Source organism: Hyla sarda, chromosome 2 (genome assembly GCF_029499605.1).
Source record: "Hyla sarda isolate aHylSar1 chromosome 2, aHylSar1.hap1, whole genome shotgun sequence".
NCBI classification, from domain to species: domain Eukaryota; kingdom Metazoa; phylum Chordata; class Amphibia; order Anura; family Hylidae; genus Hyla; species Hyla sarda.
The window spans coordinates 226,834,523-226,862,126 of NC_079190.1; the positions used below are offsets into that span (position 1 = coordinate 226,834,523).

The window sequence follows — 27,604 nt, forward strand, 5'->3', positions numbered from 1 at the left end:
CTTCACAATGATCACGTGATCGCCGCTCTTTACCCAAGGCCGACGACGTCACTGCTTTTAAGGTAGACCGGGGGTAATTTGATGCGGGAAAGAATTGGGCTGGGAAAGGGTTCACCTCCACCCAAATGACAGCTTGCTCAGCATTCTTCATAGAGCAGTGAGCATCCAGCCTGCTCCGCAACCCACAGCTCAAAGGTCTGTGCAGAGTGGACGGGAGGTGACAGGAGATCGGCGAGGGACAGCGGCAGAACACTGTAAGTCATCCCTGCTCCCGCCATCCGCCGTATAAACCGTGCACAATGCAGCCTTGTCACCTGCACGGATCCTTCATGTCCCCCTTATGGGATCTTCTGCGGGCTGATGCAATAGTGAGCGGCGCCGGCATCATCTGTCACTCACCGCACACACATACCGGCCAGTGCTGAGGGGACTTTGACAGGAACTTTAGCACAGTTCACACTAGAGGACGGCTCCTGCCGGTATTACCAGCCTCTATACCTCACTATCCAGATCTGCAACATCACCCATTAGTGTATGTGACCCCTCTAATTTATCACCTAAATGAAGCCCATTTTACTGCCTGCACATTGTATTAGGAGGATACTGCCTCTTTGGTTACTTTTGCTTTATGGTCCCAACATAGGTAGCAGTTCACACAACGCGTTTCAGCACTGACATGTTGGAGCCATTTGTAGGACAGATGACATACATTTGCATCATTTTCCATTATGTTTGATAGCCCATAATCCATAACTGATTATGATGGAAGTGATGGCTGATGCCACAGCACAGGGGCCGGGTCCTGTAGACAGAAAACATGTATACTTATACAGAATACATATACAAAATACATATACAGCTTACAAATATACAGAATACATATACAAAATACATATACAGTTTACAAATATACAGAATACATATACAAAATACATATACAGTTTACAAATATACAGAATACATATACAAAACACATATACAGTTTACAAATATACAGAATACATATACAAAATACATATACAGTTTACAAATATGCAGAATACATAGACAAAATACATATACAGAAGACATATACAAAATACATATACAGTTTACAAATATACAGAATACATATACAAAATACATATACAGTTTACAGATATACAGAATACATATACAGTTTACAAATATACAGAATACATATACAAAATACATATACAGTTTACAAATATGCAGAATACATAGACAAAATACATATACAGAAGACATATACAAAATACATATACAGTTTACAAATATACAGAATACATATACAAAATACATATACAGTTTACAGATATACAAAATACATATACAGTTTACAGATATACAGAATACATATACAAAATACATATACAGTTTACAGATATACAGAATACATATACAAAATACATATACAGTTTACAGATATACAGAATACATATACAAAATACATATACAGTTTACAAATATACAGAATACATATACAAAATACATATATCGTTTACAAATATACAGAATACATATGCAAAATACATATACAGTTTACAAATATACAAAATACATATACAGTTTACAAATATACAAAATACATATACAGTTTACAAATATACGGAATACATATACAAAAAGATATATAGTTTACAAATATACAGAATACAAATACAATATACAGAATACATATAGGGGGAGATTTGCCATTGAGTTTACCCGTTTTTCTTGTGTATTTGCGCAGAAATTTGCGCAGTAACTTTCATTGTGTCTTTTTTGATAGAATATTTTCCGATGTTCTGTACGTGCTCGTGTACCGTAGAAAGAAAAATGCTTTACACACTAATTTACTAATTGCGCATTTTTTGTTTAGATGTTAAAACTTTACGCAAAGGTTACTGATTTTGCGCAAATATAGAACACCGAGGAGTGCACATACGAATGTGTCAGACGGTAGAAACATGAAGGAATGTCTATGTTTGTGCAAAATTTATCAACAAAGATATACAGCATACATATATACATACAGATGATACATATACACAATACAAATATACAGAATACATATACAAAATACATGTACACATACAGAATACATATACAAAATACATGTATACATATACAGTATACATTTACAGAATACAAATATATGAATACTTATACAGAATGCATATATAGAGCAGGGATATGGAAATCTTAACGCCCGATCTGATAGATTTTCATAGATTTAGCCCAGTATTGGGTAAGCAGGGACACCCCCCCCCCCTTTTTAATACCAGCGCTCAGGGTGTATGGAGCGGGCTCCTGACTCGAGCCCGCTCCATACTCTGCGGCCCCAAGCTTATTTCAGTAGCCGGGGGCACCGCTAATAGCCCAGCATGTGGCGATTGCCGTTTCCGGCTATTAACCCTTTAGATCACTGCTGTCAAAGTTGACAGCGGTGTCTAAAGGGATCTTTTAACCATCCCTGGTGGTCTAGCAGGGTGGATCGCCCCCCCCGCAGTGCGATCGCTGGGGGCGATCTGCTGTAGAGGTAGCTGGAGGGCTTTCCTCTGCATTCCTGGCTGCCCCATAGATCTGCATTTGATTGAGTCTGCCTTGAGCAGGCTCAACCAAATGAACACAGATCAATGGAGTTCAATAGAATTGCATTGATCTGTATGAGGAATCTAAATGATTCCTCCTAAGAAAGTGTATTTAAAAAAAAAAGTTTAATAAAAGTTTAAAAGCACTCATTAACCCCTTCCATATTAAAAGTTTATATCACCCCCCCTTTTCCATATAAAAATATGTAAACATAATAAAATTAAACATATAAGTATTGGCGCGTGCGTAATTGACAGAACTATTAAAAAATAATGTTTTATATCCCGTACGGTAAATGACGTTAACGTAAAAAAAAAATACCAAATCACAGAATTGTATTTTTTATGTTTACAACATCATATCCCAGAAAAAAAATGAAGTAAAAAAGTGTTCAAAAAGTCCGATCAATACCAAAATGGTACTGATACAAACAGCATATTACTGCCCAAAAATGTGCCCTCATACAGCCCAGTATACGGAAAAATAAAAATATTATAGCGGTCAAGCATTTTTTTTTATTAAAAAGTAAAAAAAATCATGTAATTATTAAAACATGACTGAAACTAAACAAATTTTGTATTGGTGTAATCAGGCCGACCTAAAGTATCAAAATAATCTGTAAATTTGACCAAAAGGTGAATGGCGAAAAAAATAAATAATAATAACTTGCATTTTTCTCAATTTCTCCTCACAATTATTTTTTTTGTTTCAGAGCATAAGTTATGGAAAAATGAAAGGTGTCATTATAAAGTATACTTGGCCCAGCAAAAAACAAGCCTCATATGTGTCTGTAGATGGAAAAATAAGAGTTATGGATATTATAGGACAAGGAGGAAAAACTAAAGTGCAGAAACTAATAAAGACCTTATTTACATACTATTTTGGTTGAAATAATTTTATCTACCAGGACAATTGGATTTTCTTGAGGGACAAGTAGTTTGTGTTCCGCTTTAGTCCCTTGGACAAGTAGTTTTTTTTTTTTTCACACCCCTGTACAGTAAACATACAGAATGTATATATAGAATGCATAAACAGTATACATATGTACAGAATGGTTATATACATGTATACATATACAGAATGCATATTACCTATATACATATACAGAATACACATATACATACATAATCCAGCACATATGATAAAGCTTTGAAATAGAAATGTCACACACAGCAGCATAAATCATTTATGAATATTGTACAGTATTGATACTGGGCCCATGTGTACTGTATGTATATCCTATCAACCCTAAGTAGCATATCCAGATATTGTCTAGTCCAGGCATAGGCAAACTTCGGCACTGCAGATGTTTTGGACTACATTTCCCATGATGCTCTGACAGCCAAAATGCTGACACAGCATCATGGGAGATGTAGTCCAAAGCATCTGCAGTGCCGAAGGTTGCCTATGCCTGGACTAGTCACTACTTTTATGTCACTAAGCTTTACTTATATAAATGGAATCAACATCTTTGGGCTGTGTTCACCCCTGTACCATGGATTCTGTTGGATTTAGAATGGAAGCTACGATGCTCTTATAGATACCAACAGTGTCCCTTTAACTTATATTCTTCTATTGGGCTAATGAATAATCAGTCAATATTGACGGTAAGAAAAGCAGCTCATACTGCAAAGAATCCTCCGATACAAATGTAAACAGATTCTAACAGGAAAATAGTTCAATTCTGACTTCTATTAAATATTTGGAAATTAAAGGTTTTCTAGGGGAAATTTTTCATGATCTGTCCTCAATGTCAGATGAGAAAAGTGCTGACACATGGACGAAGCAGGCGGCTCAGTACATTGTTTAGTTTTATCATTGGTTACTATGCGTTTAACGCATTCAAATTGTGAAATGGGTAGAGAGGTAAGGGTGGATCTGGGGTCGCAGCTACTGTAGTGTAAGAGGGGATTTTGGTCTGTATGTTCAGTATATAGATCTGTACTGATTATTCTTTCCTTGTTGATATGGACCATAGTATCTAGGAAACTGACTAAGTCTGGCTGTTATGTATCATAAATTGAACTTCAGACCAAATGCTATTGATGTACTGATGGAAATCCGCTAGGGTGCCCAAAGGACCCTCCCATTTGCAAAATATGTCGTCAATATATCGTTTCCAAGTTCTCGCATGTTGGCGGAAGTGTTCATACATTCATTCATATATGTACCTCTCTTCAAAATCTGTCATATAAGCATTTGCATACGGGGGGGGGGGGGGTATCACATTGGACCCCATTGCTGTACCCTGTGTCTGAAGAAATGTCCTGGAAAAGAAAATAATTGTTGTGTAGTACAATATTGAGATGTGTACCATTGCCATATGTATATTATACATCTCACACTGAAAGGCTTATATAAGTGGATAAGTGGAAAAAAGTTGAGAAAGCGGAGCGGAGCACGTGAAGTTTATTTGCTGTCACGTCTCTGTGCATGGACTCTGCACATGATTCCAGATAGATCAGTCCTAGACAGATAAGTAAAGCTGAAGAAAAAAAAGGTATTGGATTGTGGCTGTGTAGCAACTGATATAAGTCAGTATTACTATTACTAAGGGTTACATTTTGCATAATATTTGACCATTTACAGGTCATTAAACAATTGTAGAATATTATGATATAACTTGTTATAGGATTTTCCCTATCACTCCATGACTTACCTGCTGTATGTATTACATGTAAGGCAGACACCTGTTTATTACATAAGACTGCAGCTGACTTACCTGGCTATCTGTCTATAGATAGAAAAGCAGACAATTTCTGATAAGAAGTCTTTCTATATAGATATTTTCCTTTACAGAACCTTTTGCTGACAACTGATCCATTTGCACACATATTAGGTAACTACTATGATAACTAGGCAGTTTTATACCTATACTAGCTGAGTACCCGGCGTTGCCCAGTTTTTCCTTCCTAATCCTTGTTGGGGAGGAAAATCAACAAAGGAGGAAGCTTTTGACTTTCATATCCCATCCTCATATATTGTTGTCATATCCCAACCCCATATCCCATCCCCATATCCCGTCCTGATATCTTAACCTCTTATCCAGTCCTCATATCTCGCCCTCCTATCATGTCCTCATATCCTGACCTCATATCCCGTCCTCCTATCATGTCCTCATAGCCCAACCTCGTTTCCCGTCCTCCTATCTCGACCTCATATCCCGTCCTCATATCCCGTCCTCATATCCCGTCCTCATATCCCATCCTCATATCCCGACCTCATATCCCATCCTCATATCCCTTCCTCATATCCCAATCTCATGTCCAGACCTCATATCCCGTCCTTATCTCCCATCCTCATATCCTGTCCTCAGGTGGGACTGATTTGTGATGAAGATATTGTAAGCTGAAAATAGAAGGGGATGTGGCTTTGTGGGACTGGGCGTGATTTGCAAGCCAGACCGATGCACAAAAAGGGTAGATAATAAAATGAGTGGGGCTTAAAATGTGGGCGTGTCTTTGTGAGATGGGGTGTGGCTTGCAAGCCGGACTGACACATTCTCCGGGAGATGCAGAGTGGAGCTTGGGGATTAAGGTACTGTAAATCCCACATACTTGCTTGGGACTTGAAACAAAAACCCATCTTTTATATAAGGATTTAGGTAAGGGTTAATTTAACTATCATATATTTTTATTTGACATATAAGTAATATGTGTACCAGGTATTATTGAAATATCTCCAGCCGTACGGAAGTTATGTGGGAACATACATTTCCCATTGATTTACATGGGACTTTAAACAAAAACCCCGACCCTCACAAATGGTGTAGTTAAGGGTTAAATTAACTATTCTATATTTTAAGTGGACATATAAGTGACATGTGACCAAGTATTATTTAAATATCTAATATCTATAGCAAAAAAATCACAAAGTTCAAATGCTACCTGACAATGAGAAAATTATCATATTCTTCCCCTACAGGTGCACGAACAAATATGAAGTTATGCTATTAAACTCTGTTCATGCAGATCATTCTTATTCATAGCATAGTACATGTATAGTATAGACCAGTGTTTCCCAGCTAAAGGCTGTCCGGGCATGTTGGGAGTTGCAGTTTTGCAAAAGCTGGAGACACGCTAGATGGGAAAAACTAGTATAGGCTATAGAAAAAACACATAAACAGACTTTAATGCTTGCATTACTATGCTGCATATCTAAAATTAAGTGACAAGATTTCAGAGTACTGTATTTCTGTCTACAGTGTATATTTACAGTGTATATTTCCCATTTAGTTGGAATAAATAAAACCAGGCAAGACTTACCAGTAAGATTGCTTCTTCAATATAGTGGTTGAACAATGTGGTCCATGCTGTACACTGCAAAACCTAGGCAGATTTATCTTCAAGATTCCTGTAATATGTATGGAAGGCTTCCTATATGACTTCTATCACAATCCATACTATGTACTTCATTTCTAGAACTCTATAGCTATGATTTTATCACTTAAAGGAGATCTGCAGCCATAGAACACTTATCCCACTTATCCGCAGGATAGGGGAAAAATGTCTGATCGTGCGGGGGGAGCGGTCCGGCAATTCCGCAGCTCTCCCGTGCAGGAGGCGTGTCGGCTGCAGCATGACGCCAGCACGCCCCCTCCATGTATCTCTATGGGAGAAGCGGAGATGCAGCATTCGTAAGAGGAAGAGAAAAATAGGTACAGGGTAGTAAGGCATAAAAGGATACACGTGTCAATATACCGAACCTCCACATTGAATCCTGTGTTCAAGTTACCTAAAAAGAGAAAAAAAAGTCAGTTGGATGAACACTCAGAAATATTTATTGATATCTAGTTATGACAATTGTGTGATATCATAATCTCGGTTAAGTCCTCTAGGTTCCAGCGTTTGAAAGGTATGGATCCAATATGCCTCATGTGTTTTTAGAGTTTTTATCCTGTTATCCCCTCATCTAGGTCTGGGTATATGTTCCAATTGTGCTATGGTGTGTCCTGCACTCATGAAATGATGGGGAATGGGGAATAAATCATTTTTCCTGCGGATGGTAGACTTGTGCTGTGAAATGCGGTCTCACACATGCTGGGTGGTTTCCCCAACATATGCAAGACCGCACGGACACTTAATCAAATTTTCCACATTTGATGAATCACATGTGTGTTAACCCTTCATGGGGAACGGTTTGCATCTAAGGGGATGGTATACCTTGTCACTCTTAGTGACGTTATTGCACTGCATGCAATGGAGTTAGGGGAAGGTGCCATTTCTCTGGGTGCTAAAGGTATGTTGTCTGGTTCGTGGGGTACTGCCTATATCAGACTTCACTAGTTAGTCTCTTATGTTTGTTAGCCTTTTAAAGCAGGGTATAAAAGGTTGTTGGAAGTTAGGTATATTGGGATAGGCTTGGTTAAGTAGAGACCAGCGTTTCCGGATAATACCGTGTACACGGTAGGCAAATGGGTGATATGTGTGTACAAAAGGTATTCGTTTCTGGTTGGCATTTTTCTTCCTGGGGATACGGGGTTGTAGACATTTGTGAAGTACATGTTCAGGAAAACCTCTGTTGGCAAATTTATTTTTCATTTCCTGAAGGCGTATTTGTTTAGTTTTATCATTGGTTACTATGCATTTAACGCTTTCAAATTGTGAAATGGGTAGAGAGGTGAGGGTGGATCTGGGGTGGCAGCTACTGTAGTGTAAGAGGTGATTTCGGTCTGTAGGTTTGGTATATAGATCTGTACTGATTTATTCTTTCCTTGTTGACATGGACCATAGTATCTAGGAAACTGTTACGCCGAGCGCTCCGGGTCCCCGCTCCTCCCCGGAGCGCTCGCTTCACTCCCTCCGCTGCAGCGCTCCGGTCACGTCCTCTGACCCGGGGCGCTGCGATCCCGCTGCCAGCCGGGATGCGATTCGCGATGCGGGTAGCGCCCGCTCGCGATGCGCACCCCGGCTCCCCTACCTGACTCGCTCCCCGTCTGTTCTGTCCCGGCGCGCGCGGCCCCGCTCCCTAGGGCGCGCGCGCGCCGGGTCTCTGCGATTTAAAGGGCCACTGCGCCGCTGATTGGCGCAGTGGTTCCAATTAGGGTTTTCACCTGTGCACTTCCCTATATTACCTCACTTCCCTTGCACTCCCTTGCCGGATCTTGTTGCCTTAGTGCCAGTGAAAGCGTTCCTTGTGTGTTCCTTGCCTGTGTTTCCAGACCTTCTGCCGTTGCCCCTGACTACGATCCTTGCTGCCTGCCCCGACCTTCTGCTACGTCCGACCTTGCTTCTGCCTACTCCCTTGTACCGCGCCTATCTTCAGCAGCCAGAGAGGTGAGCCGTTGCTAGTGGATACGACCTGGTCACTACCGCCGCAGCAAGACCATCCCGCTTTGCGGCGGGCTCTGGTGAAAACCAGTAGTGGCTTAGAACCGGTCCACTAGCACGGTCCACGCCAATCCCTCTCTGGCACAGAGGGTCCACTACCTGCCAGCCGGCATCGTGACAGTAGATCCGGCCATGGATCCCGCTGAAGTTCCTCTGCCAGTTGTCGCTGACCTCACCACGGTGGTCGCCCAGCAGTCACAACAGATAGCGCAACAAGGCCAACAGCTGTCTCAACTGACCGTTATGCTACAACAGTTGCTACCACAGCTTCAGCAGTCATCTCCTCCGCCAGCTCCTGCACCTCCTCCGCAGCGAGTGGCCGCTCCTGGGATACGCTTATCCTTGCCGGATAAATTTGATGGGGACTCTAAGTTTTGCCGTGGCTTTCTTTCCCAATGTTCCCTGCATCTGGAGATGATGTCGGACCTGTTTCCCACTGAAAGGTCTAAGGTGGCTTTCGTAGTCAGTCTTCTGTCCGGAAAAGCCCTGTCATGGGCCACACCGCTCTGGGACCGCAATGACCCCGTCACTGCCTCTGTACACTCCTTCTTCTCGGAAATCCGAAGTGTCTTTGAGGAACCTGCCCGAGCCTCTTCTGCTGAGACTGCCCTGTTGAACCTGGTCCAGGGTAATTCTTCCGTTGGCGAGTATGCCGTACAATTCCGTACACTTGCTTCAGAATTGTCCTGGAATAATGAGGCCCTCTGCGCGACCTTCAAAAAAGGCCTATCCAGCAACATTAAAGATGTTCTGGCCGCACGAGAAATTCCTGCTAATCTACATGAACTTATTCACCTAGCCACTCGCATTGACATGCGTTTTTCTGAAAGGCGTCAGGAACTCCGCCAAGATATGGACTCTGTTCGCACGAGGCGTTTCGTCTCCTCGGCTCCTCTCTCCTCTGGTCCCCTGCAATCTGTTCCTGTGCCTCCCGCCGTGGAGGCTATGCAGGTCGACCGGTCTCGCCTGACACCTCAAGAGAGGACACGACGCCGTATGGAGAACCTCTGCCTGTACTGTGCTAGTACCGAACACTTCCTGAGGGATTGTCCTATCCGTCCTCCCCGCCTGGAAAGACGTACGCTGACTCCGCACAAAGGTGAGACAGTCCTTGATGTCTACTCTGCTTCTCCACGTCTTACTGTGCCTGTGCGGATGTCTGCCTCTGCCTTCTCCTTCTCTACAGTGGCCTTCTTGGACTCTGGATCTGCAGGAAATTTTATTTTGGCCTCTCTCGTCAACAGGTTCAACATCCCGGTGACCAGTCTCGCCAGACCCCTCTACATCAATTGTGTAAATAATGAAAGATTGGACTGTACCATACGTTTCCGCACGGAGCCCCTTCTTATGAGCATCGGATCTCATCATGAGAGGATTGAACTTTTGGTCCTCCCCAATTGCACCTCGGAGATTCTCCTTGGACTTCCCTGGCTCCAACTTCATTCCCCAACCCTGGATTGGTCCACTGGGGAGATCAAGAGTTGGGGGTCCTCTTGTTCCAAGAACTGTCTAAAACCGGTTCCCAGTAACCCTTGCCGTAACTCTGTGGTTCCTCCAGTAACCGGTCTCCCTAAGGCCTATATGGACTTCGCGGATGTTTTCTGCAAAAAACAAGCTGAGACTCTACCTCCTCACAGGCCTTATGATTGCCCTATCGACCTCCTCCCGGGTACTACTCCACCCCGGGGCAGAATTTATCCTCTCTCTGCCCCAGAGACTCTTGCCATGTCCGAATACGTCCAGGAGAATCTAAAAAAGGGCTTTATCCGTAAATCCTCCTCTCCTGCCGGAGCCGGATTTTTCTTTGTGTCCAAAAAAGATGGCTCCCTACGTCCTTGCATTGACTACCGCGGTCTTAATAAAATCACGGTTAAGAACCGCTACCCCTTACCCCTCATCTCTGAACTCTTTGATCGCCTCCAAGGTGCCCACATCTTCACTAAATTGGACTTAAGAGGCGCCTATAACCTCATCCGCATCAGAGAGGGGGACGAGTGGAAAACGGCATTTAACACCAGAGATGGACACTTTGAGTATCTGGTCATGCCCTTTGGACTGTGCAATGCCCCTGCCGTCTTCCAAGACTTTGTCAATGAAATTTTTCGTGATCTGTTATACTCCTGTGTTGTTGTATATCTGGACGATATCCTAATTTTTTCTGCCAATCTAGAAGAACACCGCCAGCATGTCCGTATGGTTCTTCAGAGACTTCGTGACAACCAACTCTATGCCAAAATTGAGAAATGTCTGTTTGAATGCCAATCTCTTCCTTTTCTAGGATATTTGGTCTCTGGCCAGGGACTACAGATGGATCCAGACAAACTCTCTGCCGTCTTAGATTGGCCACGCCCCTCCGGACTCCGTGCTATCCAACGCTTTTTGGGGTTCGCCAATTATTACAGGCAATTTATTCCACATTTTTCTACCATTGTGGCTCCTATCGTGGCTTTAACCAAAAAAAATGCTGATCCCAAGTCCTGGCCTCCTCAAGCAGAAGACTCCTTTAAACGACTCAAGTCTGCCTTTTCTTCGGCTCCCGTGCTCTCCAGACCTGACCCTTCCAAACCCTTCCTATTGGAGGTTGATGCCTCCTCAGTGGGAGCTGGAGCTGTTCTTCTACAAAAAAATTCTTCCGGGCATGCTGTCACTTGTGGTTTTTTCTCTAGGACCTTCTCTCCAGCGGAGAGGAACTACTCCATCGGGGATCGAGAGCTTCTAGCCATTAAATTAGCACTTGAGGAATGGAGGCATCTGCTGGAGGGATCAAGATTTCCTGTTATTATCTACACCGACCACAAGAACCTCTCCTACCTCCAGTCTGCCCAACGGCTGAATCCTCGCCAGGCCCGGTGGTCTCTGTTCTTTGCCCGATTTAATTTTGAGATTCACTTTCGTCCTGCCGATAAGAACATTAGGGCCGATGCTCTCTCTCGTTCCTCGGATGCCTCAGAAGTTGATCTCCCTCCGCAACACATCATTCCACCTGACTGCCTGATCTCCACTTCTCCTGCCTCCATCAGGCAGACTCCTCCAGGAAAGACCTTTGTTTCTCCACGCCAACGCCTCGGAATCCTCAAATGGGGTCACTCCTCCCATCTCGCAGGTCATGCGGGCATCAAGAAATCTGTGCAACTCATCTCCCGCTTCTATTGGTGGCCGACTCTGGAGACGGATGTTGGGGACTTTGTGCGAGCCTGCACTATCTGTGCCCGGGATAAGACTCCTCGCCAGAAGCCCGCTGGTTTTCTTCATCCTCTGCCTGTCCCCGAACAGCCTTGGTCTCTGATTGGTATGGATTTTATTACTGATTTACCCCCTTCCCGTGGCAACACCGTTATTTGGGTGGTCGTTGATCGATTCTCCAAAATGGCACATTTCATCCCTCTTCCTGGTCTTCCTTCTGCGCCTCAGTTGGCTAAACAATTTTTTGTACACATTTTTCGTCTTCACGGGTTGCCTACGCAGATTGTCTCGGATAGAGGGGTCCAATTCGTGTCTAAATTCTGGAGGGCTCTCTGTAAACAACTCAAGATTAAATTAAATTTTTCCTCTGCATATCATCCCCAGTCCAATGGACAAGTAGAAAGAATTAACCAGATCCTGGGTGATTATTTGCGACATTTTGTTTCCTCCCGCCAGGATGACTGGGCAGATCTCCTTCCATGGGCCGAATTCTCGTATAACTTCAGGGTCTCTGAATCTTCCTCCAAATCCCCATTTTTCGTGGTGTACGGCCGTCACCCTCTTCCCCCCCTCCCTACCCCCTTGCCCTCTGGTCTGCCCGCTGTGGATGAAATTTCTCGTGACCTTTCCATTATATGGAGAGAGACCCAAAATTCTCTCTTACAGGCTTCTTCACGCATGAAGAGGTTCGCGGATAAGAAAAGAAGAGCTCCCCCCGTTTTTTCCCCTGGAGACAAGGTATGGCTCTCCGCTAAATATGTCCGCTTCCGTGTCCCTAGCTACAAGTTGGGACCACGCTATCTTGGTCCTTTCAAAATTTTGTGTCAAATTAATCCTGTCTCTTATAAACTTCTTCTTCCTCCTTCTCTTCGTATCCCTAATGCCTTTCACGTCTCTCTTCTCAAACCACTCATCCTCAACCGTTTTTCTCCCAAATCTGTTCCTCCCACTCCTGTTTCCGGCTCCTCGGACGTCTTCTCGGTCAAGGAAATTTTGGCTGCCAAAAAGGTCAGAGGGAAAAATTTTTTTTTAGTAGACTGGGAGGGTTGTGGTCCTGAAGAGAGATCCTGGGAACCTGAGGACAACATCCTTGACAAAAGTCTGCTCCTCAGGTTCTCAGGCTCCAAGAAGAGGGGGAGACCCAAGGGGGGGGGTACTGTTACGCCGAGCGCTCCGGGTCCCCGCTCCTCCCCGGAGCGCTCGCTTCACTCCCTCCGCTGCAGCGCTCCGGTCACGTCCTCTGACCCGGGGCGCTGCGATCCCGCTGCCAGCCGGGATGCGATTCGCGATGCGGGTAGCGCCCGCTCGCGATGCGCACCCCGGCTCCCCTACCTGACTCGCTCCCCGTCTGTTCTGTCCCGGCGCGCGCGGCCCCGCTCCCTAGGGCGCGCGCGCGCCGGGTCTCTGCGATTTAAAGGGCCACTGCGCCGCTGATTGGCGCAGTGGTTCCAATTAGGGTTTTCACCTGTGCACTTCCCTATATTACCTCACTTCCCTTGCACTCCCTTGCCGGATCTTGTTGCCTTAGTGCCAGTGAAAGCGTTCCTTGTGTGTTCCTTGCCTGTGTTTCCAGACCTTCTGCCGTTGCCCCTGACTACGATCCTTGCTGCCTGCCCCGACCTTCTGCTACGTCCGACCTTGCTTCTGCCTACTCCCTTGTACCGCGCCTATCTTCAGCAGCCAGAGAGGTGAGCCGTTGCTAGTGGATACGACCTGGTCACTACCGCCGCAGCAAGACCATCCCGCTTTGCGGCGGGCTCTGGTGAAAACCAGTAGTGGCTTAGAACCGGTCCACTAGCACGGTCCACGCCAATCCCTCTCTGGCACAGAGGGTCCACTACCTGCCAGCCGGCATCGTGACAGAAACGGACTGATTCTGTGCTCTGATGTATCGTAAATTGAACTTCAGGCCAAATGCTATTGATGTACTGATAGAAATCCGCTAGGGTGCCTAAAGGACCCTCCCATATGTAAAATATGTTGTCAATATATTGTTTCCACGTTCTCGCATGTTGGTAGAAGTGTTCATTGGTATAAATGTACCTCTCTTCAAAATCTGCCATATAGGCATTTGTATACGGGGGGGGGGGGGGGGGGGGTCACATTGGACCCCATAGCTGTACCCTGTGTCTGAAGAAAAAACGTGCCCTGGAAAAGAAAATAATTGTTGTGTAGTACAATATTGAGAAGTGTACCATTGCCATATGCATATTCTACATCTCACACTGAAAGGCTTATATAAGTGGATAAGTGGAAAAAATTTGAGAATGCGGAGCGAAGCACGTGAAGTTTATTTGCTGTCACGTCTCTGTGCATGGACTCTGCACATGATTCCAGATAGATCAGTCCTAGACAGATAAGTAAAGCTGAAGAAAAAAAGGTCTTGGATTGTGGCTGTGTAGCAACTGATATAAGTCAGTATTACTATTACTAAGGGTTACATTTCCATAATATTTGACCATTTACAGGTCATTATACAATTGTAGAATGTTATGACATAACTTGTTAGGATTTTCCCTATCACACCATGACTTACCTGCTGTATGTATTACATGTAAGGCAGACACCTGTTACATAAGACTGCAGCTGACTTACCTGGCTATCTGTCTATGCATAGAAGAGCAGACGATTTATGATAAAAAGTCTTTCTATATAGATATTTTCCTTTACAGAACCTTTTGCTGACACCTGATCCATGTGCACACATATTAGGTAACTACTATGATAACTTGGCAGTTTTAAACCTATATTTGTCTGTATTACAATAGCTATACCTATATATGTCTGTATTACAATAGCTATACCTATATATGTCTGTATTACAATAGCTATACCTATATATGTCTGTATTACAATAGCTATACCTATTACCTATATATGTCTGTATTACAAAAGATATACCTATATATGTCTGTATTACAATAGATATACCTATATATGTCTGTATTACAATAGCTATACCTATATATGTCTGTATTACAATAGCTATACCTATATATGTCTGTATTACAATAGCTATACCTATATATGTCTGTATTACAATAGATATACCTATATATGTCTGTATTACAATAGATATACCTATATATGTCTGTATTACAATAGATATACCTATATATGTCTGTATTACAATAGATATACCTATATATGTCTGTATTACAATAGATATACCTATATATGTCTGTATTACAATAGATATACCTATATATGTCTGCATTACAATAGCTATACCTATATATGTCTGCATTACAATAGCTATACCTATATATGTCTGCATTACAATAGCTATACCTATATATGTCTGCATTACAATAGCTATACCTATATATGTCTGCATTACAATAGATATACCTATATATGTCTGTATTACAATAGCTATACCTATATATGTCTGTATTACAATAGATATACCTATATATGTCTGCATTACAATAGCTATACCTATATATGTCTGCATTACAATAGCTATACCTATATATGTCTGAATTACAATAGCTATACCTATATATGTCTGTATTACAATAGCTATACCTATATATGTCTGTATTACAATAGCTATACCTATATATGTCTGTATTGCAATAGATATACCTATATATGTCTGTATTACAATAGATAAACCTATATTTGTCTGTATTACAATAGATATACCTATATATGTCTGCATTACAATAGCTATACCTATATATGTCTGCATTACAATAGCTATACCTATATATGTCTGCATTACAATAGCTATACCTATATATGTCTGTATTACAATAGATATACCTATATATGTCTGTATTACAATAGATATACCTATATATGTCTGTATTACAATAGCTATACCTATATATGTCTGTATTACAATAGCTATACCTATATATGTCTGTATTACAATAGCTATACCTATATATGTCTGTATTACAATAGCTATACCTATATATGTCTGTATTACAATAGCTATGATGTTATTCTATTTACTGTTCAAATGTGTACTTTCCATTACGTGGCAAAATAAAAATCTATAGCAAAAAAAAATCGCAAAGTGACACGCTACCTGACATTGAGAAAATGCACGAACAAATATGAAGTTATGCTATTAAACTCTGTTCATGCAGATCATTCTTATTCATAGCATAGTACATGTATAGTATAGACCAGTGTTTCCCAGCTAAAGGCTGTCCGGGCATGTTGGGAGTTGCAGTTTTGCAAAAGCTGGAGACACGCTAGATGGGAAACACTAGTATAGGCTATAGAAAAAACACATAAACAGACTTTAATGCTTGCATTACTATGCTGCATATCTATAATTAAGTGACAAGATTTCAGAGTACTGTATTTCTGTCTACAGTGTATATTTACAGTGTATATTTCCCATTTAGTTGGAATAAATAAAACCAGGCAAGACTTGCCAGTAAGATTGCTTCTTCAATATAGTGGTTGAACAATGTGGTCCATGCTGTACACTGCAAAACCTAGGCAGATTTATCTTCAAGATTCCTGTAATATGTATGGAAGGCTTCCTATATGACTTCTATCACAATCCATACTATGTACTTCATTTCTAGAACTGTATAGCTATGATTTTATCACTTAAAGGAGATCTGCAGCCATAGAACACTTATCCCACTTATCCGCAGGATATGGGATAAATGTCTGATCGGGGGGGGGGGGGGGCGGCGGCCCCGGCACTTCCGCAGCTCTCCCGTGCAGGAGGCGTGTCGGTTGCAGCATGACGCCAGCACGCCCCCTCCATGTATCTCTATGGGAGAGGCGGAGATGCAGCATTCGTGCATCCCTTCCTCTCCCATAGAGCTGTATTGAGGGGGCGTGTCGTCAACCTCAGTGAGGTCTATAACACGGCAATTAGCCACGCAGAACCACGGTAAAGTCGAGTCCCCATATGGGAGATCACGGGGAGTCCCAGTGGTCGGACCCCCTGCCATCAGACACTTATCCCCTATCCGGCGGATAGGGGATAAGTGTCAATGGCTGCAGTACTCCTTTAAGTCACCCAGGTTCCATAAAACTACATAGCCCCTGCACTCAATTCCTGAGGAAGTGACAAGAAAAATCATGAGAAAAGACTGAAACATTTCATTCTTTTTGCGGAATCTGCTCGGAATAACCCAATAGTCCAGGCATAGGCAACCTTCGGCACTGCAAATATTTTGGACTACATCTCCCATGATGCTCTTACAGCCAAAATAGTGTCAATGCATCATAGGTGATGTAGACCAAACCTTCTGCAGTGCTGAAGGTTGCCTATGCTTGCATCAGTCAATGGGTCTTTTTTTTCCCAAAGCTTATTTCTACTGTATATTTCCAGGCAAATAAAGCACCCACTCTGGATATTTAGTGAGGAAATTCCTTGCTGTACTTCCTCAGTGTGCATTTCCTCAGTGTTCCTTAGTAATCTGAGGCAGATTACGGCTAAACTTTTATGTGCTTTTGCCAGCAAAAATGCTATAGTTTCAGCATCTACAGAGCTAAGTAGTGATGCACAGCACCACTAATTACCTCCGCCAGCAGTACAGTATCCAGCACTTTGGAGCGCATCACTGGATACTGTCCCTGCTCCTAGCAGGACTGAGCTGTGCCCAAAGCTATACAGCCGCGAGTACAGCTCATGCTGGGCAGGAGTTCTACATTGTATATCTCTTGCCCAGCATGAGCTATTCCTGTAGCTGTATAGCGGCGGGCACAGCTCAGCCCTGCTAGGAACAGTGTCTCCCGTCAGTATAATGACAGTAGTCCGGGCTCCTGTAAAGTATACAGCAATGCGCTGTATACTGTAAGGCATGTGCAGGTAAGTAGTGATGATATGCATCATTACTAACCTACTAAAACTTTGCATCTGACGAAACTGCACAGGGTAAAAAGTTTGCAATTCCACACAAGTGAAAAAAAAAATGCCTTTTTCTGGATTTTAGAAAAAAATCTAAGTGGAAACCTAGCCTGAGGGTAAGATCAGACGTAGCGCACCTACAGCATATTTGACGCTGCGGATGTCCTACTGACGTCCCTAGAGTGAGCCTCCTGCCGTGCCCGTGTGTCCTGCTTTGTCTGCTCGTAGCAGCAATCCGCCGCTATGAGCAGACACACAGGGATCTGTGAGCCGCACTGCGCATGTGCAGGCTGGGAAGCGGCCGTGATGTCTGTGAGTACACTGCGCTTGCATGCGTGATTCGCAGATCCCAGTGTGTCTGCTCATAGTGGCGGATTGCTGCTACGAGCAGACAACGTAGGACACTGGCACAGCAGGAGGCACACTCTTGGGACGGTCAGTAGCGCATCCATAGCATCAAATATGCTGTGCATGCGCTACATGTGACCCCACCCTAAGGGTACATTTACAAGTACTTCAACATTTTCTTTTAAATTGGTTAAATCCATGTGAAAAATATGTTGTGCTTGCCCTGCCTATTATGTTGCTGGTTTCAGAGATAGGTCATAGTATGTAATAGTCACTATATTATTAGGCCCTGATTTCTCACAAATGCCTTGTAATTCTATAAGAAAGCTTTACTCTGTGTGGTTTCTTAAAATTCTTCTCTCTCTTGTTCTGACAGAAGGGTGCACCACAAAATGTCTTCCCTTTCACCGCTGAAGGAAATCTTCCGCAGGGCCGATGCAGTTTGTTTTGATGTGGACAGTACAGTTATAAAAGAAGAGGGCATAGATGAACTGGCTAAGTTCTGCGGTGTGGGAGATGCTGTGGCAGAAATGTAAGTGGATATGGACAAAACATTTGCTAACTTTTGTAAGTAAGTAAGTAATGGATGTTTAAGTATATTACATATACTCTCTGGTGGGTTAGTTGCTTGTAGTTTAGTATCATTCTTTTGCTATCTTTGCACACTGTTCTTTGAGCCTCATTTTAAGGCATAAACGGCTTAAAAAGTAGACCAAAAAAGGCTAAAAAACTGTATGTGAATAGAAAAACTGCTAAAAATAGGGCTCAAAAGATGGTGTTTGAACTTACTTGCTGTAATGAAAAGCAGCGCTCAATGACTTGGACATGTACACATTCAAAATGAACAAGCAGAGCTGCAGAGTAAAGTATGGAGGACAGACCGAGCAGCAGTTGATGTTGATGGGAACCACAGACAGTATGATTCTTAGACAAGATCTGCCAATGGGGAAGATTATTTATCCTGCAGAATCCTGGAATGGATGTGTTTTATGTTGCATATGTGTATAGGAGGTTAAAGATGGCTTACCTCACATAATGGGGAAAATAATATATCCTTGAGTTTCAATGTACAGGCTGTATTAAACAGTCCTAGCCACCCTTTATATATTTACAGAGCCTATCACACTGCTCAGACGCTGTGTGTGGGGTGGGGGGGGGGGGCGCACAGATGATTGACCTATTACACAGGCATATGTCCAGCTGACGGCAAGTGATTTTTGACGGATCAAAATGATCTAATCAGCCTATGAGCGACCATGTTCACATGGCAGATTTTTGAGAAGCAAAATAAGGTGCCCATACACCTTCAATAGTCAGGTGATTACTCTATAAAATGGCGGTAAGCTGCTGCCAGCACCATTTCCCCTGAATATAAAAAAGGGTCAGGCAGTTGAAATCCAACATGCCTGAGCCTTTTTCTCCTTCAACATTATCATCTGTCAGGGCAGGAGCCCTTTAGACGGGACAATTTGGAAATCCGGCTGCTGTATCCTTGCCGTACCTCATTCATTTTAATGTGCCCAACGGAGTCAGCTAGTGAGGCCAGTCGGCTAATTTTTTAACCTTATCCGTTGCTGTTGACGTACCAAAACTGCAGCAGACTACTAGCTGACTCCATCCGGCTCATTGAAATGAATGGGGTACAGCGCGTCAGAGGGAGGAACTGGCAGATCCCCGTTTTCAAATTCCTCTGCCAGATCTGGCTTATTACATTGAAAAATTGTTCCAAACATTGTTTCCTTGGTTTAGTGCTCAAAATGCACATCCCATTGTCTTCTTGCTAATAGAAGCTGCTGTCAGTAGTTTTCCATAGCAGCGTCCCCAGAATTCGAGTTATTGGAGTGTCCTGGGAGCAGTGCTTACTGCACAATAGATGGGGCAGACTGCCAGGAATTCTGAAGCATTAGCCTAGACGGCCCATCATGTGAGAGGCACAGTGGGTGCGTGTGGACTTCCCCTTTCATTCCTCACAGTCACAAAAAATACCAGCAGTGAAGATTTGCTAAATGAAAATAAATTTGAAGAAAAATCTGAGACTGACTTGTTATATTATGTTTTACTATAGGGAATAGTGGTCGGGTCTTAACCCTTTACAAACATATTAAAAATGTGTGTGTGAAAATGATGTATTTTACTGCTGCGTTCAGGACTATGTAACAGGACCTAAGACCTGAGCTTTCAACCATATGGCATCTTTTTCTCCATCAATGTTTCATTAGATGCAATATTTCTCCTTTTTATTATTATATGCTATCACATTTTTGCTAAATTGTATATAGGATATATAATGTTATATCTTTGCCAACATGGTATAACCACAGATTCAAATGTATTACATTGCAATTTTATGTAATGGACAAACACAAATTAATCCATCATTTTGAAATGGGGAAAAGGTAAACTAATGCCTCAAAATGTAGGTGCATTGCAAAGAATTTTAGCCATTACCCCATTCTGCCCCTTACACACCTCTTCCAAGGTAAGCCACACCCCCTTGTCAAGCAAAGTACATTTACCTGCTCTTATTGGCACACACAGCCTGATAAACCGTTCAAATGTCAAATTTCAGGCACATGAGGCATAGTAAATGTGGGCACAATGTGGGTACACACATACATAATCAGGGTCAATTAGAGTTTTTGTAAAAACATGTTTTATAATTTTTTTTAAATAAAATTTGTAAGCAGTGGGGTTTTCTCCCATTTAGATCAATGAGATAAAAACCACTTCTGCTTTATTTTGAATGGGTTGTTTTGCATGTTGCCATGGTTTTTGGTATGCAATTGTGTCGAAAACCACTCCAAAAACCACATCTGTTTTTTGGAACCCCCACCCGGGCTGTGCAGTAAAAATTACTCCAAAATTGCACTCAAATAATGTAAAAAAATAATAGTAAAAAAAAAAATGCTAATGGTAGGGTCATTGGTGCCGTTTTTTGCTGTGTATTTTTCTTCGTATATAAGGTCAATGAGCAGCAAAATCCTCTGCAGAAAATTAACAGCAAAATACGACATGTGTGACCCTACCCTAAAAAAGAAGGGGTTTTTGGAGATTTTTTTTTTTTTAGGCAGATTTTATACGTGTGGTATTTATCCATGTGAACATGCTCTAAGGCTCTTTTCACATTGCATCTCACAGTGTTTGTTGAAGGTGTATGTAAGTAGGATTCCCTAACGTATATGGTCAACAGATACCACTGACAGATGCCGCTGAGTGCAATCTGTTACGTGTAGGTAAAAAAATGGATACCATGCTGTATATGTTTCTTACAGGATACCTCTGCATGGAATCACACAGCCTGATGCGCTATTCCATACTGCAAAAAATAGTATAGTTTATATTTTTCTTGCTGTTTTTGCGTAGGACCCGCAAAGCAATGGGAGGATCATTGACCTTCAAGGCTGCTCTTACTGAGAGACTTGCATTAATTCACCCATCGAGGGAACAAGTACAAGCCCTGATAACGGAGCACCCTCCAAGGCTCACCGAGGGGATAAAGTGAGTTATCTTTGTGGGCAAAGCCAGGCTAAGTACATATGGAGATAAAGACAAGTAGATTGCGAAATAGCTTTAACGTTATTGTGAAATGTTGCCATTTTGTCAGAAAAGACTGGTGACCGGTAAGTGGAGTGTTTTTGCAGAACCATCTGCATATACTCATAAAATAAAATCTCAGCCTAAAATAAAGATTTGCAGACTAATAAGATTACAAAATTCATAAGAGAAAAAAAGAATCAATGAATAGGAGCATTCAGTTTCATTTTATGACATTTCAGGTTTTTATTGAGCATGCTCTAAATTATAGTACTTAGACAAGATGCCTATTTTATATTTTGGGTATCACCTTTATAATTATTCCTACTTCTATTACAGAGATCTGGTTCACAGGCTGCACCAACGGAACGTGCAGGTTTTCCTCATATCTGGAGGATTTCGGAGCATTGTGGAACATGTAGCCACAGAGTTGGACATACCGCTCACTAATGTATATGCTAATAGGCTTAAGTTTTATTTCAATGGTAAGTCATGCGTATTCTATTCAAAGAAACTTCTGTTTGACAAGACTGTTCTTGTAATCTGATTCATATATACCGGTACTAAGTGCATCATTTTTATTGCATTCCAAACATTAAAAAGAAGAAAAGAAGTGTGTTGTTATATATAAATAGTGAATGGATTTACAGTCCATAGGTTGGAAAATTAGCTTTAGGCTAGGAAAAATGCCAAATCTGCCGCACTGCATTTTTACTGTGAAAAAAAAAAACGCTGCGGACAGATGTCAGCTGTAAATGAATAGGAAATTGCAAAATGCCTTTTCAGTTTGGCTTTTTATTTTATTTTATTTTTTATCCTTTTTCATGATTCTTTTGTGTTTTTCAGCTCCATGGCAGTTTTTTCAAATCACAGCATTTTGAGGCTATGGCTTTTTATTTATTTATTTATTTTTTAGATGTAGATGTGTGTATATATATATATATATATATATATATATATATATATATATATATACACAGTAGGGATTGAAAAAATTGTAGTGAATGATATTTATATTTTTTTATAACAATTTATTTTTATAATTTATGTGACCAATTGATGTGAGAAGGCAGGGACATAAAAATGTAGCCGCAATATTAAAAATGTAGAAAGGGTCCATGTAATTGTAAAAATAATATATTTTTCTAATTAATTTTGTGAAACTTTTTATCAAAAAAGTATTTTAATTATGTGTTTTATAAAGTGTTTGTGATTTTTACTTAATTTTTACTTTATTCTCTTTAATTTAGACATTATTTAGGTACTACTATTACTCTCAGCATGGAACAGACTGTTCCATGCTGGGAGCTGTAGTACCTGTACTAATAGAGGGATCACTCCTGACACCCGTTGCGATCCTCCTGTATAATCTTTTAAAGTCGGCGGCACGCCGCACTTCTACGCTCCCCTACCCGACACTGTATTCTTCTGTGATGTGAAGTTCTCTTCACATCACATATTCATATTAGGCGCTGAGAGTTGTGATTGGCCGGATGGTTCCAGCCAATCACAAGTCTCGCAGGCATGGGAGCAAAGAAGTGGGACCGTGCCGTCCGCTTCTCCCGATTGTAAAGGATGATCACAACGGGTGTCAGGAGTGACAACCGCTGCGATCTGTCTATTAGTGCACTAAGGGCAGTAAGGGACAGATTGCAGCGGGTGTGACTCCTGACAAACGTTGTGATTGTCCTTTATCTTTCTGAGATGTGAAGCACCTCTCTTCTGCACTCCGCATCTCCGCTTTATATGGCTGGCCAGTGATGTGAATAGAAATTCACATCACCGATTCATATATGCCGCTCAGAGCGGTGATTGGCTGTCACCATCTGGCCAATCACCGCTCTGAGTGGCATATATGAATCAGTGATGTGAATTTCTATTCACATCACTGGCTGGAGTTCATTGCTGAAATGCGGAGCGCAGAAGAGAGCCGCTCCGCTTCTCAGAAATATATAGGACAATCGCAACAGGTGTCAGGAGTGACACCAGGTGATCTTAGTGCAGGTACTACAGCTCCCAGCATGGAACAGTCTGTTCCATGCTGGGAGTAGCAGTAGTACCTAAATAATTGTATAAAATAAAGAGAATAAAGTTAACAACAAGTAAAAATCACAAACACTTTATAAAACACATAATTAAATTACATTTTTAATAAAAAGTTTCCCAAAATTAATTAAAAAAATATATTATTTTTACAATTACATGGCCCCTTTGTATATTTTTTAATATTGTCGGCTACATTTTTTTATGTCCCTGCCTGCTTACATAAATTGGTCCCTGAAAATGAATAAAAGTTTTGTAATAAAAAATATAAATTGCATCCCCTACAATTTTTTCCATCCCTATTGCATCATTTTTATTTATTTATTTTTTGGTACCCAACAACAAAATTCTAAAAAACGGAAACTGGGAAACTGCCAAAGAGGCCAAAAATGCAATTTCCACACAAAGGTAAAAACAGCAGAAAAAAATTAGAAAAATCTGTGACAGTTTTTCTGGTGTTTTTAGCTTAAAAAAATGCAAGACAAAAACCTCAGTGAAATCCTAGCCTTTTGGAGATTGCCTGAGCTGTTCAGTGGACAGGAACAGCACAATGTGAAGCTTTCAGGACTTCTTAGAGATGTCATTATAAATGAAGATGTAAGCCAGGCGGCAGCACCACAAATATGAAAAAAAGGGGGTTATAACTCAATATCGCTGGGATGTAACCATTGAAAGCCACACAACCCGAAGAAGTAATGAACAGCAATTCAAACACAGCAAATCAAAGATAGCCCTTTCGTTCTTATGATCAATGGGACATCACAATTTGTCTGTCTTCCTATCATACATTGATGGTAAATCCAAGTAATAAAACATCAGTTATTAGGGTTTCAGTTTTGACTTGAAAGTGTGTTTGCACACATAGGATTGATTCTATAAAATGTATATATCTAACATGTACTACCTACCTCAAGAACAAAATAAAAATAAAAACACATAAGCTAAATGCTGATTAGATATTATATTAGATAGCGATCACGTTCCCTAATATTCTGTGCTGCACACCATATTTTTTCCAGGGCCTTTATATTTAGTTCATAATCCCTTTTGTACAGATCATATTAGAAAACATAAGCATTAAATATTTCTTTTTAGCTTTTTTACTATATGACTGCATCTCATTGTTATATTTTAAGGGGAATATGCTGGATTTGATGAGGCTCAGCTAACGGTGGAGTCTGGTGGTAAAGGAAAAGTGATCGGCTTATTAAGGGAGAAGTATGGCTTTCAGAATGTAGTAATGATTGGAGATGGAGCCACTGATCTGGAGGCCTGTCCCCCGGCTGTAAGTATTATTCGGAATCAGGTTTTACTTACTGAATTGTAATAGAGACGTTGAATCATTGGAGGGGTTATAAAGGAGGAGGTCATTGAGTTAAATTAAGTCAAAAAGGGTTGGAAAAGGGTCTGGTAGCTCTTAGAAAAGGAAGCTCTTAGCTCTGGTAGAAAAAATATAGATGTTGCTATTTCTTGATGGTGTCTGCATATCCAATTCTTACAGCAAACTATTGCTGCTGAGCAAAATTTTTCAGAGGTTAAGATGAGGTTCTTCATAAGCCCTTTGATCAAAGTGTAAGGTGCAGCACCAACAAAGCACCTTTTTAAAGCAATAAAACTTAGAAACCTACATAATAGTGTGAGTGGTGTTTTGCATACTGCACATAGGTATTAAAAATGCCCAGACGCACAGGGTGGAGGCAAAAGCTTTGACAGATAATTGACAGGTAATTGGGGATTTTTCTAGCCTTGGTGCTGGAAAATATAGATTTTATTAAAGACAAGATATGAGTATCATGCAAAATACTTTCTTTTTACTTAGACCTTTGCCTTGGTTCGAAAAATGTATGGGATGAGGCATCTCCCATTGAATTGGAAGAGTACCCCAGGGTGTTTAGCACCCAAGAATCTGATGTTAGGATAGACCAATTTTTGAAAAATAAATGGGTTAGTCTGCCTCCTAGAGGAAACTGAGATTGTAGAGGAAGAAAAATACTTACCTGAAGAAGGTCGAGATCTGGGGTATCCTCATTGACCTCTGGCCCTCCAAGGGCGACCTCTGGGTGAAAAGAAGGGTGTTGGTTGTTGAAAGGTAGGAGGTTGAGGGGTGCGGTCATTGGATGAAGAGCCTCTATAGGATCTACGATCCAAATTGGCGGCTCTTGCTTCTCCCGGCCTTGCCGAAAACCTTTGGGTTGAAGACTTTCTTCATTTAGGTTTGTGCTTTCTCCAAAGAAGAAAATAAATTAACATACTTATTCAGCTCTTTTACAAAAGATTCTCCAAATAAAAAGCCCTCGGTGGATGTGGAGGGTTCAGATTGGGCTAAATTGACCAATTGTGGGTCAAGTCTGAGTAAGACAGACCTGCGCTCACAGTTAAGAGCAGTGTTAGTATTGCCTAATAAACAAGCAGCTTTTTAAGCCCATCCTCTAAGGACCTGAATGTTTAAAGGGGTCTCTGAAGAGATGTACTCCTCAGTCATGTCCAATATTTTTGTAATGGGACTTAAAATATCAAGAAGCTTGTCTTGAATATATCTAAAATAATGGTTAATGCCCTTTTTTGGGTTAGGACCCGACTTTGACATTAATTTAATTAAAGATAAATCTATGTCTGGAGTACAAGATGACTTGTGGGCTAGGTTTGGTCTTGGGAATTCCGCCCGTAACTTGTTCCTAGAATTTTTATCTGTGGATTTATTTATCCAGTATTCTAGAAATTTGGCCACTTGTGGATGAGGAAGCCATTCACCTGAACGGGGATGCTTTATGCTCTGGGTGGAAAAATGGCTCCCCAGTGCTATCCAGGATCATAGAAGATGGATGCTCAGTGGAAACTGAGGTATCCAAATCCTCTTCAGAGTCTTCCATATAGACATAGTCTTCATCCTCTGAAGAATCATAAGAGTCGTCAGAGGAAGAACTTGAAGTGACAAAAGAATCTGGTTTCTTCCTAGAGGAAGATTTCTTTGCCCGTACACTATGCACTTCCTCTCGGGCTGAGGGTTTTGGATGCATTTTTTGCAGCATCAATAGTTTTATTGCGTGAAAATTGCTATATATTCTCACCGGTCTTTTGAGAGAGGAGGAGAGGAGTTAATTTCAATAAAATTCCTTTTTTGAGTGGCTTTGCCTGATTTTTTAAAACCCTGGGCAAGCTTTGCCACCGAGTCTTCAGTGGACCAAAACTTGTTCGAAGGGGTAGAAGGCAACAACTGCATAGGAGTAGTAGCTGAGGTATGAGCTAAGGACATTGATACTGTCCTGAATATAGAATCCTGTATAGTAGACATGGCAGATTGAAAAGCTGTGCGCACAGACAAATCCACCATATTTTGTAAATGATTATCAGCAGACATATCTTTTTTTGCCAGAAATAGGCTATCTATTAGTATCTCGCTCCGTGGACATGTTAGAAGTGAAATATATAAATATAAAGAGACAAGGAAAATATATCTATGGAGCAGGTATAGGAAAATCAACCTAGGATATATTAAAATATTCTATAGGAACGTTATAATATTCGGGGAGAAATAATATATATAAGGATACAGTAGGTGGAAGTATGATATCTGAGGGAAGGTAAAGGAAAATATATACTTATAATATGTATATTTAAATCATTGTAAAATGCACATAAATGACCATAAGAATAAATGTAATAAGGATACTTTGAGAAATATATATACCAGGAGGGTATATATATGTAGATATACAGTAGTTGTGAGGAGCACTGTTGTCGCGGTACCCGTCCTGTCAGA

General features: G+C 41.4%; 1 protein-coding gene across 5 annotated transcripts in view; it reads left to right on the forward strand.

Annotated features, from left to right (window-relative positions):
* Nucleotides 1–27,604, forward strand: part of PSPH (phosphoserine phosphatase) — a 33,300-nt gene continuing 5,696 nt past the window's right edge. Inside the window, exons 1-5 of one of the 5 annotated variants that reach the window (XM_056556493.1) lie at nucleotides 1–62; nucleotides 18,644–18,799; nucleotides 21,631–21,765; nucleotides 22,141–22,286; nucleotides 24,981–25,129. In XM_056556493.1, the coding sequence (XP_056412468.1) occupies nucleotides 18,660–18,799; nucleotides 21,631–21,765; nucleotides 22,141–22,286; nucleotides 24,981–25,129 (570 nt within the window). In that variant the 5' untranslated portion in view covers nucleotides 1–62; nucleotides 18,644–18,659. The other 4 variants (XM_056556491.1, XM_056556492.1, XM_056556494.1 and 1 more) reach the window with 4 other exon arrangements.